Genomic DNA, 17,831 nt, shown 5'->3' on the forward strand with positions numbered 1-17,831 from the left:
TGCCTTTTAAAAAAAAAAAAAAAAAATCTTTAAAACAAAAAGAACTGGGCAAAAGAAATCATGAGTACTGTTTATGATTTAATCATTTATTCAAAAAATATTTATTGTGTATGTAATGCCTGGAAGTCACTGTGACATTTGATTAGGGCTTAACAGATAGACAACCTTCTAGAATGCAAACATATATGCAAGCAAAGTGCCTAGCACTGCCCTTGTCCCATAAAAGACACAGAATAAATCACAGCAATCGCAGTTATTAATAACAGTTAACCTGTATAAAGCATTTCCTGTGGAGGACATTCTTCTCAGTGCTTTTATATATACTACCTCATTTTGTTCTCAAAACCATCCAATGAAACAGATAACACCTCCATTCTACAAATGAAGAAATCGAGACACAAATAGGTTAGGTAACCTCCCTATAGTCACATGGCTAATACATGGTAGATCTGGGATCAAAAGCAGATTGATTTACTACAACTGATTTTGTTGCAACAAGAGTTCCCTGCTAACTCTCGGGGAACATGTTCCAAGACCCCAGTGGGTATCTGAAACCGCACACAGTACTGAACCCAACTTTCATCAATCAGAACATGTTTCTGTTCATATCTTTCACCCCAAAACTGAATGCTTTTTCCATCTTAATTAAGCACTTATCACACACTGTGACTGCAAATTTTGCAGTTTGTAGGACAATAGCAAAACTAGCACTAATTTCTTTTTCCTTCTTCACAATTTCATGGGTAGAAAATCCGTTTTTACTATAGATCTTTGCAACCTCAGAACGCAGTTTTTCTTCTTTCTGTATTAAGTCAAGAACTTTTACCTTTTCACTTAAAGAAAGCACTCTATGGCTTCTCTTTGGCATGTTCAAATTGTCAGCCTCACTACTCTTGTGCTTAGGGACCATTATTGAATAAAATAAGAGTAACTTGAACACAAGCACTGCAGTACCAGGATAGTCTGATATCTGAGTTGGCTACTCAGTGGCTAACAGGCATGGAGTGTTTACAGAGTGGAGACACTGGACAAAGGGAGGATTCATGTCCCAGGTGGGACAGAGAGGGACGGCATGAGATTTCTTCAAGCTACTCAGTACAGCAGCAATTTAAAACTTACAAATTATTTATTTTTGGGAATTTCCCTTTAATATCTTCAGACAGTGCTTGACCACAGGTAACTAAAACTACAGAAAGCAGAACTGCAGATAAAAGGGACAACTGTATTATGATTATGACCACTACTGCTATTATTTCCCATGACTACTATTATCAACATTACATTTGCACAATGTACAGATGATACAAAGGGCTGACAGGGACAACTCAGAACTTCTCTATTCTATCAAAATTACAGATACAATGAGCTGTTACTCCACTCTGCCCTACAGTCCATGAATCCCAGAGACTCTGTGGTTGCAGAAAGAAAATCAAGAAGAGTAGATAATTAGAGACTCTCTCTTTTTCTCACATTCCTTCCCACTTTTGTTTTGTTTACATAATAGAAATTCTGTTTCCTCAACTGCCACCCAGAGATCCTTTCACACTCAAGAAATAAAATGCTTGATAGATAGACTGAGCCTAGACTTTTCCCCTGAAATGAAAATAAATTTACTTCTGTCCTTTGTATACTCAAAGACCAAAGAATATTATTTCTGTGCACCTTAGTATTTTCCTATTTTCACATTCTTTGTGGAAAAATAGAAGGGAGTGATGAGAAAAGAAATTTATCCTGCCTTTTTCCTATTTCTGGTATCAATTTAAGAAATATTCAAAAGTCTGTAGAAAATAAGAAACACTAATACATCCATTCACTAGGGACAATAATGCTACTTATTATGTGCTGTCCTACAATGTATTAAATAAAAGAGAGCTATGTTAGAAATAATAGGTGGTAGCAACAGAAAAGACAAAAGAACTCATTAACTAGCAACTAAAGACAGGGAGTAATTAATGGTAGCATGCTCAGGAGTTGTATTTGACAATATCCAACCCCCCCACACACCTACCCCCTACTCCAGCTTTCTGGGGCTGTGGAGCCACCATAAGATGTTCCAAGTTGAAGAAGCCCCATTCCCACTGTTCAGGAAGAGGGAGAGGGAACATGGATATCCAGTGGCATTTCTAGGGCTATAGCAGAATAAAGTATACCTGAAATTTCAGGTTAGAACATATTTTTCCATTGTGATTAGATTCTATATTACTATGCGTTTTTACAGACAACATAAATTATGGGTTAAAGTAACTTTTATGAACTAAGAACTGAACCATGACATACATACCAGGCACTTACTATGAGAAAGATACAGAGCTGGGTGCTACAAATACAGACATGAGCACCACAGGCACATTTTGGAGCTAAGAACTATAAAATGACATTGCAGGGAGCTGTGAGAACACAGAGCAGGAGAAAAGACCTTGTCTTGGGTGGAAAAGTCAAGAAAGATTTCTTTGAGTGTTTGTGAGCTCAAACTTATAAATATATGATGCTTCATGGGATCTTTGAGATACACAAATGCTGTTTACTGTTAACTGAGATGTTATACAAGTATTGTTTATCAATTTTTCTTTTTTCTAATAAAACGTTTTACTGAAGTTCTTAATTCTAATATTAATGTACTGTTGTATATTTCACCTCTGGCATTGCTTCAAATAATGTTCTTCTTCGCTTGGTAAATTCTTTCATGTCGGACAAGATTTCATGCTTTATTTCGGGGGGCAGGCTGCTGAAGTCCTCAGACTCAATATCTATTGCCTGAGGATTATGAAAGAACTCTTCCTGTAAAGAATAAAACATAACACCATGAAATTTACATTTTGTACACTTACTTCTATTTACCATTGCAGAGTATTTATTTATAATTAAATAAATATTTATTGTGCTTAGATCATAAATAGTTCTACAAAATCTACATAGGCTAAACACAGTTGCACATAATCTGAGATTGGCATCAAAGTGAACAGGCAGATTAGGGAATGTATCCATTTACTCATTCATTCATGCAAAAGAAAAAATGCTCACCAGGCACCAATAAGTCACTGGGCACTGGGTTAGGTGCCAGGATATTACAGAGAACATGCCAGATAAGGCCCCTACTCTTAGGAGTGGAGGAAGGCATATGATAAGCAAATAAGTAAATGAAAATTAAGCACGTTAATCTGATATGACAGTGATTTGAAGAACAGAAAGAGAAAAAAAACTATTTGTTTGATAGGTAAGAAAGACTTCACTAAAAAGAGGACCTGTGAGCTGGGACTTGAAAGATACCAAAGGGCCTGACCAGCCACAATACACCTCAGGCTGAGGGAACAACAAATGCAAAGGCCCTGAGGCAGAAATGAGCCTTACGAATTTGAGTAATATATATAATCCCCTTAATTAGATTAGTTTTATTTTGCTCTTAACCTAAAATAAAAAATGAAATTAAAAGTGAGAAATTCACAGATATGGAAGGTATATAACTTTTCTAAATTTTAACAACTTACCAAAAGTACTTTAAAATCCTTCATTACTAAAAAGATAAATTAATGCAGCTGGCAGCCTGTGCCTGTGTATGCACAAACCAGCAAGCACCTCAGATAAGCTTGTCATTATGCTCAGCATTTCCTGTGCTTTCCCTCACTCATACTCCCACCACCCCCAGGAGGAAGGCATCAATCAATATTAGTTTAGTTTTACAAAAATAAAAAAGGCAGGGGGGAATAAAGCCTTGGAGAAGTTTATCTGCCTAAGATCACACGGCTGGAGAACAGTGGAGCCTGGATTAAAATGCAGATGTTTCTGACCTGGAGGCCAATGGCCTTAACCAAGCATAACAGCTATCACTGGCTGCATGATAATGCAGCACCTCCACAAATTGAAGGATCCCAAGGTTTAGCTCAAAAGTCTTCTACCAGACATACCAAAACAATGTGAACAAACAAAACACAGCAAATTTGGGAATCAAACAATGTTATCTGCTATACTAAACAATTTGAAAAAAAGTATATGAAAAAACATACATAGAGTACAACCTCAGTTTGTAAAAAAATGTTATTCATTAAAATATGTGTGGTATTGTTTTTAAAAACATGTCCACAGACTCTTTGACACTCATCTTGTCTAATTTTCTTCCCCTTCAATAAGGGCTGGCCTTAGAAACTGGCTTCTAGTGAACAGAATCTGGTAGAAAGGATGCTGCACAACTTCCAAAGCTTGGTTAGACAGGCAGCAAATTCCTGCCTGTAACTGTCTCTTAGGACGCCTACCCTCGGAACACAGATACCCAGGCCACATGGAGAGGCCACAGGCAGGTGTTCTGGTGGCTGGCCAAACTGAAGTCTAGTTAACAGCCAGCACCAACCGCCACACATGCAAATGAGGAAGCAGTTCTATCCCTGGCTACAGTCTGACTTCATCTACATTAGAGACTTTAAGAGAGAACTGCATGGTTGAGCTCATCAGCCCCCAGGACCATGACAGATGATAATAAATGATGTTTTTTTTACACTGCAATAGATACACAGCAATAGATAACTAGCATGTTTGTACATACACATATACATATATATGTACACATGTGCATTTGATACATATGTATATACCAAACATACACGCACATACATACACACACACACACACACACACACACAGAGATGTTCAGCTATATGGAGCAAGGGGAAGAATGAACTAATAATACTAAAATGTCACTATAAGTTATTTTGGGGTGTACATTTTCTATATTTTCACACAAGTATGTATTATTATCTACTGACTGGTTACTTAATTGGTTGTAAAAGAAAAATGGCTTATTTTGGATATATAGATGCATAATGGCAAATTCTATATAAATATGTGCATGCATGAGTGTTTGTATGTTTTTTATATATACACACACGCACATACACGCACACATACGGACACATACATACACACATAATAAAAAAGGCATCTGTCTTTACTTTTTATCAGGAACTTCCATAAATTCATATTACCTCATTGATATTATTCTTTGCGGGTCATTCATTTCAAACAATACATTCTGATTTCAAAAATTATCTAAGTACCTGTAATACTTGTTTTTGATTCATTCTTTCTTGCCATTCTTTTTCATCTTCCTCTTCTGAACTGAAAGTCAAGCATATATTCATAATATCTATCATTTTTAATGACTATTTACAAAAATATTTCTTGTACAAGGTGCTGCTAGCTACAGAAGACACAATGTTGAATAAGCCAACAAGATCTGTGCTGCCTTGGTCTGGCAGGAGCTCATGTGAGTAAGAAATTACAGTATGATCCGCTAACTTCCACCACAAGGGAAGAGCGGGTTGCTCAAAGTATAATAAAGAGAGTCACTCCACCCCAATCTGGAGGGATCACAAAAACTTTCTGGAATCTCCTGCAGTTACATTGGTTGGAGTTAGTGACAAATAAGTAAGGAGTCTAGTTGTAAGGTGTGAGGAGGTATGTGGAAAATGTTCCAGGTGAAAGAACTAAGTTCTATAGCCACTTAGAAACAATGAAAAGAGCTTGCCTGTGGGTGGTATGAAGAGAGCAAGGGATAAGATTGGAAAGTATGAGTTGGAGTTTTATCTTAAAGAAATGAGAAGCTAGGAAGTATTCTAAGAAAGGACAATATCAGATTGGAGTTTTAAACAGATTCTATAATATAATACAAAGCAGAGACTGGGCTTGGTGGGGAAGGGTTATGGCAAAAGGGGTAAGATCAAAGACAAAGACAGAAAGAAGTCTGGAAGCTACTACTGTAACTAGGAGAAAAGATGAAGGTGGTGACAATGGAAATATAGAGAAATGGGATAACTCAAAAGCTACTCTGTCACTTGAGTTAAAGGGAAAAAAAACCCAAACTCTGTAAAATAATTTAAAGAAGTTTATTCTGAGCCAAATATGTGTGACCATGGCCTGCAGAGCCACATCAAAGAAGTCTTGAGCAAGTGTTCCCAAGGTGGCTGGGTTACAGTTTGCTTTTATACATTTTAGAAAGACAAGAATTGCAGGTGAAATCATAAATCATACATGAAAGGTATACACTAGTTTGGCCAGAAAAGGAAGGACATCTCAAAGTGGGGGCTTACAGGTTACAGGTGGGTTCAAAGAGTTTTTGATTTATAATTGGTTAAAAAAATGAAGCTTTGTCTAAAGGCTTGGAATGTTTTAAGTTAAGGAAGTCTGTTAATCAGAGACAAGAGACTTATTAAGCAAATTGATGCCCTGCAGGGGATTTATAATCTTCACTCTGTATACCCTTAGGTCTTGCTGATAATTTAGTGTCTTATTGTCACAAAGAGTTTTGTTAGTTTTATGATCTCTTTTTTAACATTAACGCTGATCAATTGTATCTAAACTCCAAAGGGAGTGAGGATAACGAAGTATGTCCAACCTTCCTTCCCTTCATGGCTGGGAACTCAGTTTTAAGGTTTTCCTGGGATTCCATTGGCCAAGAGGGGGTCTGTTCAGTTGGCAGGGGACTTAGGATTTTATTTTAGCTCATACTTGGGAGCCCCTGGAACAGGAATGTGAGAAGGGAGAGATAGGGACGGAGACAAACTGTCAAAGCTCTGATCCTCCACGTTCACATCAAACACAGAAGCCACTGATGATTAACAGCCAGCCAGAGGAAGAATTATCCCCAGAAGAGCTGAGAAGGAGAGGCCAGAGAGGTGCCAGGACAGCAGGACAAGGCAGGCACGGTGTTAAGTGGGGCAGGGAAGTTGAGCACAATGAGAAGTGTAAAACATCTCCCAGATTTAGCAACAAAGACATGGCCAGATGTGGTGGTGAGAGGGACAATATTGGGCTGAGAAGTGGGTAGAGAAAGGATGTGTAAGCAAAGCATAAGAAAAACTGAAACTCATGTCTTGGTGAATTCTGAATCGACAGTGGTAGCAGAGGCTCTTCAGAATGAAAAGGAACAGTGAATCACAAATCATCACAACACCAAAACAAGTCAGTAAATAAAAAAATTAGTCTTTGAAAAATATTCTAAAAGGTATAGAGAATACAAATTTCAGATGCATTAATACATTCTCACATGCCTTATCATGTAGATAAAACATGAAGGTTTAAACCTGCTTGAATATAGTGATGATTAAAATAATACTCTTAGATAGTTAAACATGTACCTATGTTTTTCTTCCTCTTGTAAAGGAGGCAAAACATAGATGTCATCTTCTCTTCGAACTTGCGTAAGACTGGGTAGTGCTTCATTTCTGAAAAGAACACAGATCTTCAAACAGGGATTATAGGAAACAGTATTCTGAGTCAATAATACTCCCCTATTGATTCCATAAACCCTGCGCAGGAGGTGAAGAGGAAGGAAACACCCAGGCAAGGATGTTCCCCCCTCCTGATCTGGCTCCCCTCAGTCTACTGCTGTGGAAAATAAGTTCAGTCTAGAGAGGAAAGGAGACTGGCTGGGACTCCTCAGCGTCCTGGCCACAGTCTCAGCTATAGTCAGAAAGAGGAGCATTATAAAAATAAAAGGTGTGCACAATGCAATGCTATGGCTTTTCTTTCTCATTAGCAAAGTTGATTCTCACAAAATAGAGAATTTTCACAACTTCAAATTACTAAGTTGAATGACATCCTACTTATTCCTCTCATTTCACTCCCTATTTTCTGTTGAGAGTTGAAATTAGATAGGGAAAGATCACCATAGGAATTCGACACAAAAATATTTTTAAAAAATTGATCTCTAAAATTAATGTAATTTTCCTCTTGCCTTTTGCTTTGGAAGGCAGTTTTGATAGCTTGTCTTTTCAAAAATGTTTTCAAAAGCTTCTCTGTAGTTTTTCTGGAGTCATTGGATGCGCAGTCCTTTCTCAGCCTTCTCTTAGCCTATGAAAAAAAGAATATAAGATTTTACTTCAGGATATTAGTCTATTAAAAACATTTCTATCACTGGATGTGGTAGCACATGCCTGTAATACCAGCACTTTGGGAGGCCAAGGTGGGAAGATTGCTTGGAGGCCAAGAGTTCAAGACCAGTCCAGGCAACATGGTGAGATCCCCATTTCTACAAAGAAATATAAAAATTAATCAGGTGTGGCAGCATGTATTTGTAGTCCCAGCTACCTCTTGCTGAAGCAGGAGGGCTGCTTGAGCCAGGAGTTTGAGGTTGCAGTGAGCTATGATGATGCCATTGCACTCTAGCCTGGCTAAGACCCTGTCTCAAATAAATACAAATACAAATAAAAGTTTATATCCAAGTGGGTGCTGTCATTTGGATTGCTCAAACATATTTTTATTTTTAGAGATGGGGTCTCTCTATGTTGCCCATGCTTGGACTCAAACTCTTGCCCACCTCAGCTTCCCACAAACATTTTTAAAACTACTTTCAGAAAAATAAAGAAACTTATTCTCATTCTTTTATATCATGTCCAGTTTAATTCCTGGATAACCCACTTTAGTCACCACATAACATTGCTTACTCCTAAAGTCCGATTCGCCTTTAAAAGGAGGCTTGCTATTACCAAGGACACTCCACTCAGATTCAGGAAGGCATTTCCCACAGAGGGTTTCCACAATGTTCTCAATGCCACAATTGATGGCAGCATAGCTGCAATAAATATAGAACACCTAAGAAGATACTCAAATGGGAAAACCCTCAATTGTGAGAATTTTAGTAGTTAATTTTATTTAAAAGTTAAATTTTATTACTGCATGCACAATATATTCTCATTAAACTGTTTTTTAAAAGAAAAGGTATTTGTTCAAGATAAATAGAAAAGCAGATAAAATTACAATTTTAGTCTGTTTCTAAAATTCCAAAGAGAAAATAAAAATTTTAAGTGAATGTTTCTAAGAATTCAGGGAAAAAAATTATTTGACATTTACCAAAAATTATATGACACTTACCAAAGTCTGTTTCTTCAAGAGTGGAGCATCCCCATCAAACACAAAAATAGGACGAATTCGAAAAAATAAGAGTTTGCAGAGCCGATGAAACAAAGTGAGAAGATGAGCATTTTCTATTGCATTCCCATGGTGGTCCCGGACTCCTTTAAGTGCCTGGTTTAGCCAAATGCTAATATCTGAGAGAATTTGTTAATGGAAAACATATTGGAATTTCTTCCCTCATCTTCACAATTTCAATTTCCTAATGACTGATATTATCCAAACTTTGAACACCAAGCATTCATCACTATTCATTTGAAACTATAAAATGTTCGGCCGTCCTGGAATCTACCTAAAGTCAGTTCACTTTATTGCACCCTTGTTACTACTATTTGCATACTCAATTTTAAAATCATACAGATATGATTTTTTCCTTTAAAATGTCTAATTGCAAAGAATTGCTTCCTTTAAAAAAACTAGTGATCTCTAAAGAATATTAGTAAATTAGCACAAATTTTCTGGGGGACAATTTGACAATTCCCAGTGAAAAACTTAACTTACATTCTATTTTACCTAAAAATTCCACTTCTAGACATTGATCCTCAGAAAATCATTAGAGATTTACAAGGATTATTTATAACAATGTTTATTTATAATAATGAAAATATGAAAAATAATGTAAAAGTTTTCTAACAAGTTTTTAAAAACTAATTATGATATACTTATTTACTAGAATACCAAGGAGTCCTTAAAAGTGGAAGTTACAAGCACACATGGTAACAAGGTAACATGGTAAAATATTATTAAAGGAAATAAAACAGGTTATAAAAAGTATATATAGCATAATTCCATTTTTAATACAGTATATGTAATTTTTTAATATAAAAAACCAGAAGTTCAGACATAAAAATATTAAGTATAGTTACATCTGCTTACTATTCATATTTTTGTCTTAGAGTTTTATTATATTTTTCAATTTTTCTTAAAAAAATATTTCTTACACAATTTATTTTATATTTGTCCATAAGAAAGGGTAACACAGCACTCTGCTGGTTTTCCTGCTCTCTATCTCTTCACGAGCTCCTGTAACTCACCATGAAAGTGGTCACTTCACCAGTGATCTTTCTCAGCCCTCTTTTCTCCTATGAGCACGTTCCACCAAGGCTAGCTCCACTCACCCCACACGGTATCTACATGCATTTGTCTAGCCCAGAGGACTCTCCTGACCCCAGAAGGGACAGCCTAGCTGACGTCTCTATCCGATGCCTCATGGACATTTCAAACTTAGCTCCACATCATTTCCACTAGGCTGTCCATGCTCCATCTCATGAATGTCACTGCCATTCACCCAAGCCACAGTTCTGGGTGTCATAATCTCACACTCCACTCAGTCAACCATTACCTATCAATTCTACCTTCTAATGTAACTTAAAGGTATATATTAGATTTCACCAATATACCTTCAGTGAAAATCCTTTGAAACTTCCCATTGCCTTTAGGGTAATACCTAATACTTCTTCCCATGGTCTGTGAAGCCCTAAATGATCTGGCCTCTGCTCATTTCAATCCACTGGGTTTTTCTCAAACCCTAGAAATCACTAAGCTCCTTCCTGCCTCCAGGGTTTTCTCACATGCTCCTTCCTTTGCCTGACAGTTTCTCCCACTCCCAACCCAGTTCCATCCTACTCTGAGATCGAAAGATCACTTTTTCAGCTCAGATTAAGACCTCCAGTTATACACTCCTATTAAAAAATGCATCGTTTATTATATGGCAACAATTTTCTACACTGAAAAAAACAAAGCATTTGCCCAACAGAGATTACAATCTAGTCGTGAAGGAGGAAATAAAGCTTGAGGTCCACGGCTTGTCTAGACCACACTTCTGTGCCTTGTGCTCCCTTTCAGATGGCCTATCATAGACCAGACAATAAATATCTATTAAATGAGTTGGAAAGTTTAATATTTAAGTGAATGTACATTGCCTAACTTTTACTACCACAAAAAAAAAAAAAAACACTTAGGCGTCTTAACAACTTACTAAACAAACATCATGTAATGAAATAACCAGTGGAAAGCAGGCTATTGTCATATTTATGCCTCTAATATTTGAGCACTACCACCACCAGCCAAGCATATCCAAGATCCTGGGAATATACATCAAATGATACAGCTGTGAACAAAACATATATGGTCCCTATCTGCAAGAAGCTTGCATTCTAATGGGGAAGACTGACAATAAAGAAATAAAGTAATAGATATAGAATACATTAGACTGTTGGTAAGTGCCACAAAAAAACAGAGTAAAGGACAAAAGAGTGACCAAGGGGTTGGGTTGGGAGGGGTGGCCCAGCACACTTTGGTTAGGCAAGGCCAATCTGAAAGCAGTAACAGAGGTCTGAGTGAAGAAGAAGAGGAGTGGAGAAGTAAGCTTGCTACACTATTGCACAGGACCAAATGAGTTTCCAAACAGAGAAAATCTAATTCCAGATCAGTAGCTCTCAATCCTGCTATCCATTAGAATAGGATATGAAGCTTTTGAAACATATAGACTAACAAATCCCATATGCCTAAAATTCTAAATCAGAGACTAAGATGAGTCTTTTTAAATTTTATTTATTTATATTTATTTATTTTTAAGATGGAGTCTCACTTTGTTGCCCAGGGAGAGTACAATGGCATGATCATAGCTCACAGCAACCTCAAACTCCTGGGCTCAAGAGATCCTCCTGCCTTAGCCGCCACCAGAATAGCTGGGACTGCAGACGTGTGCCACCACACCTGGCTAATTTTTTCTATTTTTGGTAGAGATGGGGTCTTGCTCTTGTTCAGGTTGGTCTCAAACTCCTGACCTCAAACCATCCTCCCACCCCAGCCTTCCAGAATGCTAGGATTATAGGTGTGAGGCAGCTTGCCTGGCCTTTTAATTTATAAATTAATCGCAGATGGTGTCAATTCTTGGCTGGGGTTGAGAATTCTAGCTTGAAATTCTTAAAAGAAATACATAAAATTAGACAAGCTGAAAATATTTGCATAATTTGACTTGTCTAATTTCAATGAGTTTATATAAGGCAAAATTAAATTTCTCACAGGCCTGGGAAAGTTAAAATCTGCAGCAAAGCCAAAAACAACTCTAGCTATAAGACCCAAAAGACCAATAACAATTTGAAACAAAAAATAAATTTGTTTAGTTCTCTAGTTAGGTGATTTAAAATTTAATTAATCCCTTTTAGTATACATAGCCAAAGAGATAGTAATATCATGCTAATACACTTAAATGCATTTTACAAATGTCAAAGTCTTTAAGAGACAGGAATAAAACTGCTAATTCTGTGTTATTTAACACAGACATTTTGTAAGTAAATAAGACACTCAGCTATACAGATAGTTAAAAGACCAAACAATTTATTTAGGCAAACAAGAATTATGAACCTCGTATAGTAACAGGTAAGTTCGTCATTAACAAATGATACAACAAAATCTAAATATATTTCATATGTCTGAATTCCCATGAAAATGAAACAAAGCAAAATCAACTGTAGAACAATTAATCAGATATTCTCCTTTTACACATATATGAGTTATATAATACATATGAAGTTGCCATTATAACTAGAATATCTTTAACAGTTATCTTTAGATAAATGATTTATTCTTTTAAAAAAAGCCTAATAACCCTGTAAAATGACTTCACATCCCAAAAGGGCTTCTTTGAGCCATCTACAACTAGATAATCTAAATTAAATGTCTTACCTTTCCTTAACACTGTCCTAAAAAAATAGAATGCTAAACTTCATATGTCATCTCAATGACTTAACAAATTCTTAATTCATCATAAGAGCTGCAACATAAAATGATCGAAATCTTTGCTGCCGTTTTAGGGGTCCCTGTCGCTAAAAACTGTCCTTTCAGCCATCAATAGTTCTAAGGAAATCTTTAGTATGCAATGACACTGAGGAACCACTGGAGGGCAGCAATAGCCCATGTGCTTTAAAAAAAAAAAAATCTTTCATTTTCCCCAATTTGAGGCACCTTGCATCAAAACTTACAAGCCAAAATTTCATTACAGATGTGTTTGAAGATTATTCGCTTAAAAAGTTATAACAATCTTACTATATTTTTTAAATTATCAATGTTGCATTACTTGTAAGTTTTGGGCATTCAGAAGAATTAAGGCTCCTCACTCAAGGACTCCTTTGCTGAACTCTGCCCACACACTCTTGAATTGCATCTCTCCCTCCCCACCCCTGGCAATTATTTACGTGACTTTTCCACAAGCCTATTAGCCCGAGGCTCATAGGTCCCCAATTAGGAAACTAGTATAAGAACTATCAGCTTCTTAGACAAACTAGACACTCAAGAAAACTTGAATACTTGAATAAAAAGATCAAAATTTCAAAAACAGTGTCACATGTTTGATAATGAAAAAATTTTAATTCCAATGACACAAACAAAACCAGGCAAACATGCATACAAACAGTCCTTTAAAAAGTCAATTAAAAAGAAGTCAAACACCTGTCCACACTATCCTTACTCTTTCTATAAAACACAAGAAACACAAATGAAGCAACACTCAGGACAGCAGACAAAACTAATGGTCGGAAGTCTACTTCCTTCTCTCCATGCTGACCTCCCAGCAGGGGTAATAATTTTAAGATTTACAGTATTAACAGTGCCAGACACTACACTAAACTTTTCATTTAAGTAATCCCTTCATTCTTCATACTAATCCCGTGTGTAGATATTATTACCACCTCCACTTGGCAGATGAGAGAACTAAAGCACAGCCCTAATGTGATAAAAGCAGGATTCAGAGCTGTATGACTGCAAAGCCTGAGGAAAGTAGGTAGATAGAGCTGCCCTCCTTATTGACCCGCTTCCGCAGATTCGACCAACACACATCAAAAATATTTGGGGGAGAAATTATAAATAAGAGTAAAAAATACAGTATAACAACTATTAACATAGCACTGACATTGTATTAGGTATGATAACTAATCTACTGGTGATTTAAAGTACACAGGAGGATGTGCGTAGTTTATATGCAAATATGCTATTATATAAGGGACTTGAATATCCTAGTATGAGTGGGGGAGAGTCCTGGAACCAATCCCCTACGGATACCGAGGGAGGACTGTACTTAGAAAGAAAATCTAGTGAAAAAAATTCTATAACTTCCTCTCCCATCCTTCCCCCAAAGACCAGCGTCCCGCAAACACCACTCTGCGCCCAATGGTAAGCCGCGAGTACAATCCAGCCACAAATCACTGCACCCCAAAAGTCAAGGATGCATTAAGGATACCAACAGCAAGGATCTTCCCCTCCAGCGTTTCCGGGCTGACCTGCCGCCCAGAGCACTCCAGCAACTTCCAGAGCCCCTGGACTCCCATGAGGCAGGTGTGTCCTCAGGGCAGATCTCGGGAGAACTTTTATTCTAATTCTTCTACAAACGGCAGCTCCACCGCCCAGGCCCCCAGGAGGAGGCTCTCCCTGCTTCCACTCAGGAAAGATGGGAAATAATAGCAAAGCCACGGTTTTCCAGGCGGAACCGCGTCGACGAGAGCGTAAGGAAGGGGGAAAGCCCAGGCTGGAGCGCTTCCCCCCAGCGACTGACACCGCGCCCCGGAAGAACGACGGGACCAGAGAAAGGCCTGTGGCGAGGAGCAGGGCCTTGTCTCGCCCAGAGCTTTAGCCCAAACGCCTGCACTTGTGCGGAAACCGCGGTGAGCGGGCACCACAGGCGAGACAAGCAACCAGAAGATGCCCCTCCAGTACTGCTTGCCTTCTCCTGTGGGTCCGCAAACCCACTAGAAGTCAGGCCTCTAGTTTTCAGTATAATAAAATAAGCCGGATGGAAGTCCCGCCTCCCTACGTGACGCATATTTGCTGCGCCCCGCAGCACTCCGGAAGTGGTGAGCACTCTAGCTCCCGCGCGGTGTTTGTACCTTGTACGTTAGGTACTTCTCCCACCTGGCATCCTGTCGGTTTTATACGTTAAAACGATGTGCGAAAGTACCTTTTTGCGGAGGTGACGATTTTCTACAGTTCTCCTCATTGTGCTGCTAGTTGTGAAGACTCAATACTAAATACTATTTTACGCGTGGACAGACAACGGAAATGTGGATGCTCCCTTTGTGTTTTTCAACTAAGTATTTATTTATTCATACGATAGGACGTAGGAACTAGATATTAATACAGTTTAAAGCCTTAACCCATGAAGTATAGTTTAGTTGTCTGCAGTATCTAAAACTTAGAATTCCACAGCTCGTAAGTCAGGTTACCAGAAACCAGTTGCCAGAGTAGCTCCTGGAAGATCACAGCTCAGATTCGAATCCCCCAAGGTGCCTCAAGGTAGCCTTCGGCACTGCTGAAGTTATATTTGTTAAGAATTTCTGTGTGCCCGCTGGGATCCGTGGCTTACGCCTGTAATCCTAGCACTGGGAGCCCTAGGTGGGAGTATCACTTAAGACCAAATGTTGGAGATCAGCCTGAGTAACATAGCAAGACCACATCTCTAAAAGAAAGAAAGAGACTCTTAGTAACGAAAACAGCAACCCCTTCAATGTGAATAATGTGCTAGTTTGCAAAGTGGTTCTACCACATCTGAGTTGCCATCCAGTCCAGGGTGTAGCGGAACAGAATTTTATTTATGAGAATGAAAGTCAGGGGACTAAAGGAATTGTTCAGGGGCTTGTTAAACTGTTGGAGATTGGCTGGGCTGGAACCTAAGCTACCTGTCTTCTAATCCGTTGCTTTAACTTGGATTCAAACCAGCTTGTGGAGGGAAACATACAGTGGAGAAACATTTAGACTGTCTGAAAACCCCAACCTTTGATATCCTGGGAAAACGCTAAAAATCGGGAACTGGAAAACAGTAAGAAGAGAAGTAAATGAGGAAACTGGAGAAGACCAACACTTAATGGTAAAGGGAGAAAACTGAGAAGGAAAATCGGAAAAGAAATGTATAGCAAAAGATATTTATCAAAGTTAAGAAACAAATGTTATACTAGAAGAAACATGGACTCATAAGCAGTTTAAAGGGGGGGAATTTATTCATCTCAGTTTTCTTTTTTTGTAAGACAGTGTCTCACTCTGTTGCCTCGGTATGCGGGCAGTGGCATCATAGCTCACTGCAACCTCCAACTCCTGAGCTCAAGGTATTCTCCCATCTCAGCCTCCCCAAGTGCTAGGATTACAGGTGTGAGCGACCATGCCCAGCCCTATTCATTTCAGTTGATGCAGAACAACCACTCAAAATATTCAAAATCCATTGATATTAAAGGGAAAAAAACATAACACAATTAAAAGAAATAAAAATCAATTGAGTGTGCTGGCACACACAAGTAGTCCTAGCTATTCTGGTGGCTGCAGTGAGCTATGATCATGCCACTGTACTCTAGCCTGGGCAACAAGGCAAGGTTCAGCCTCAAAAAAAGAATTTCTGTGTCTGTGCGTCCGTCTGTAATCAGGGCATCAAACCAGTCTTGCAGACTAGTAAGGATTAGAGATGTTGTACTTAGCACTAGTATAAATGATAATATTGGTATATTTGTTCCAATTTGAACTATTTAAGCTAAATTCAAACTTGGTGAAAAGGATGATTTAAAGGAGCAAGTAGTTGTTTTTTAAAGGAATCCTTTATAATAAAAGTATATGAGAAATCAGTTTTAGCAAAACCATTTCTATGCCCAAACACATGGTTCACAGTAGCCTTGTTTAGTTGACTTAGTCACAACTAAACTTTTACCATGAATAATCCTGACAAAGTGCTTTTTGCATTTCCTCCCTATGTAGTCCCCAGAAATTATTCCTGCTTGTGTTTTACTGAGGTTAATAAATTGCCTGTTCGATTTTTGTCTTTTCCTCACAGTAAACTGTAAATTTGTTGAAACCAGGAACTATCTTGTTGACTGTTAATATCCCCCACTCCCGACACTTACCAGGTATTCCATAAATATTGCCTAAATGACCTCTTAAGCCTCCAGTCTAAAACTCCTCAGTGCACCTTATACTCTGCTGAAAGAATTTTCTTGGAGGTCAAGATGTTTGTTCAGATCTCATCTGAGCCATATATTAATAATAGCCTTGTGTTCTGAGCTGAATTGTGTCTTCCAAAATTCATTTCCTGGAGCCCTAACTCCCAGTACCTCAGAATGTGACTGTATTTGAAGACAGGACTTTTAAAAGTGATTAATTAAAATGAGGCCATTAGGATGGGCCCTAATCCAATCTGACTGATGTCCTTATAAGAGGAAATTTGAACATACTGAGAGACTCCAGGGATGCCTGCACTGCCTGAGCCCAGAAGAAAGGCCACATGAGGACACAGAAAAGTCGGCCACCTGCTAGTCAAGGAGAGCAACCTCAGAAGAAACTAAGCCTGACAACACCTTGACATTGGACATCTAGCCTCTAGAACGGTGAGAGAATAAATTTCTGTTGTTTAAACCACCCAGTCTGTGGTATTTGGTTATGGTAGCACCCTAGCAAACCAAGATACCCTATAATCATAGGCAAGTTTCTTCAGAAGTGAGAGCCTCAGTTTCTACCAGTGAAATGGGAATGCCACCAATGTCTTAGAGTTATTCTGAGATCATCAATTTAACATGAAACACCTAGGAATGGTGCTCAACTTTGTTGAGTGAACAACTGGGCAGGGAGAATATGGGTAAAATTCAGATGCAGAATGTGATGGATCCCAGTGCAGCTGCCTGAGGCCCTCCCATGCCTGGGAAATGCAAGTTGGGAAGTATTATAGCTGCTGCACCAGGTTGGCCTAATGATGGGACATAATTCTTTCACAGAGATAGTAGGGAAAGTAAGAGTTACAGGATTTGATCTAAATGAACTTTTTTTTCTGCCTGGGAGCTGGGTGAAAACACAGCTACTGTAGATACTTGAGTACTGTAACTACTTTTCAAAACCAGAACAGGCCCAGTGCAGTGGCTCACACATGTAATCCCAGGACTTTGGGAAGCTGAGTCAGGAAGACTGCT

At 38.3% G+C, this 17,831-nt stretch overlaps 1 protein-coding gene across 1 annotated transcript in view; it reads right to left on the reverse strand.

Moving 5' to 3' along the window:
* Positions 1–14,669, reverse strand: part of ERCC5 (ERCC excision repair 5, endonuclease) — a 29,182-nt gene extending 14,513 nt beyond the window's left edge. Inside the window, exons 1-6 of the mRNA XM_076009289.1 lie at positions 14,138–14,669; positions 8,860–9,035; positions 7,724–7,839; positions 7,125–7,211; positions 5,046–5,106; positions 2,635–2,778 (exon numbers count right to left, since the gene is read on the reverse strand). Coding sequence (XP_075865404.1) covers positions 2,635–2,778; positions 5,046–5,106; positions 7,125–7,211; positions 7,724–7,839; positions 8,860–9,035; positions 14,138–14,225 — 672 coding nt within the window. The 5' untranslated portion in view covers positions 14,226–14,669. The remainder of the gene's footprint in view (positions 1–2,634; positions 2,779–5,045; positions 5,107–7,124; positions 7,212–7,723; positions 7,840–8,859; positions 9,036–14,137) is intronic.
* Between the last annotated feature and the right edge of the window lie 3,162 nt (positions 14,670–17,831).

This window comes from Microcebus murinus, chromosome 13 (assembly GCF_040939455.1).
Source record: "Microcebus murinus isolate Inina chromosome 13, M.murinus_Inina_mat1.0, whole genome shotgun sequence".
Lineage (NCBI taxonomy): Eukaryota > Metazoa > Chordata > Mammalia > Primates > Cheirogaleidae > Microcebus > Microcebus murinus.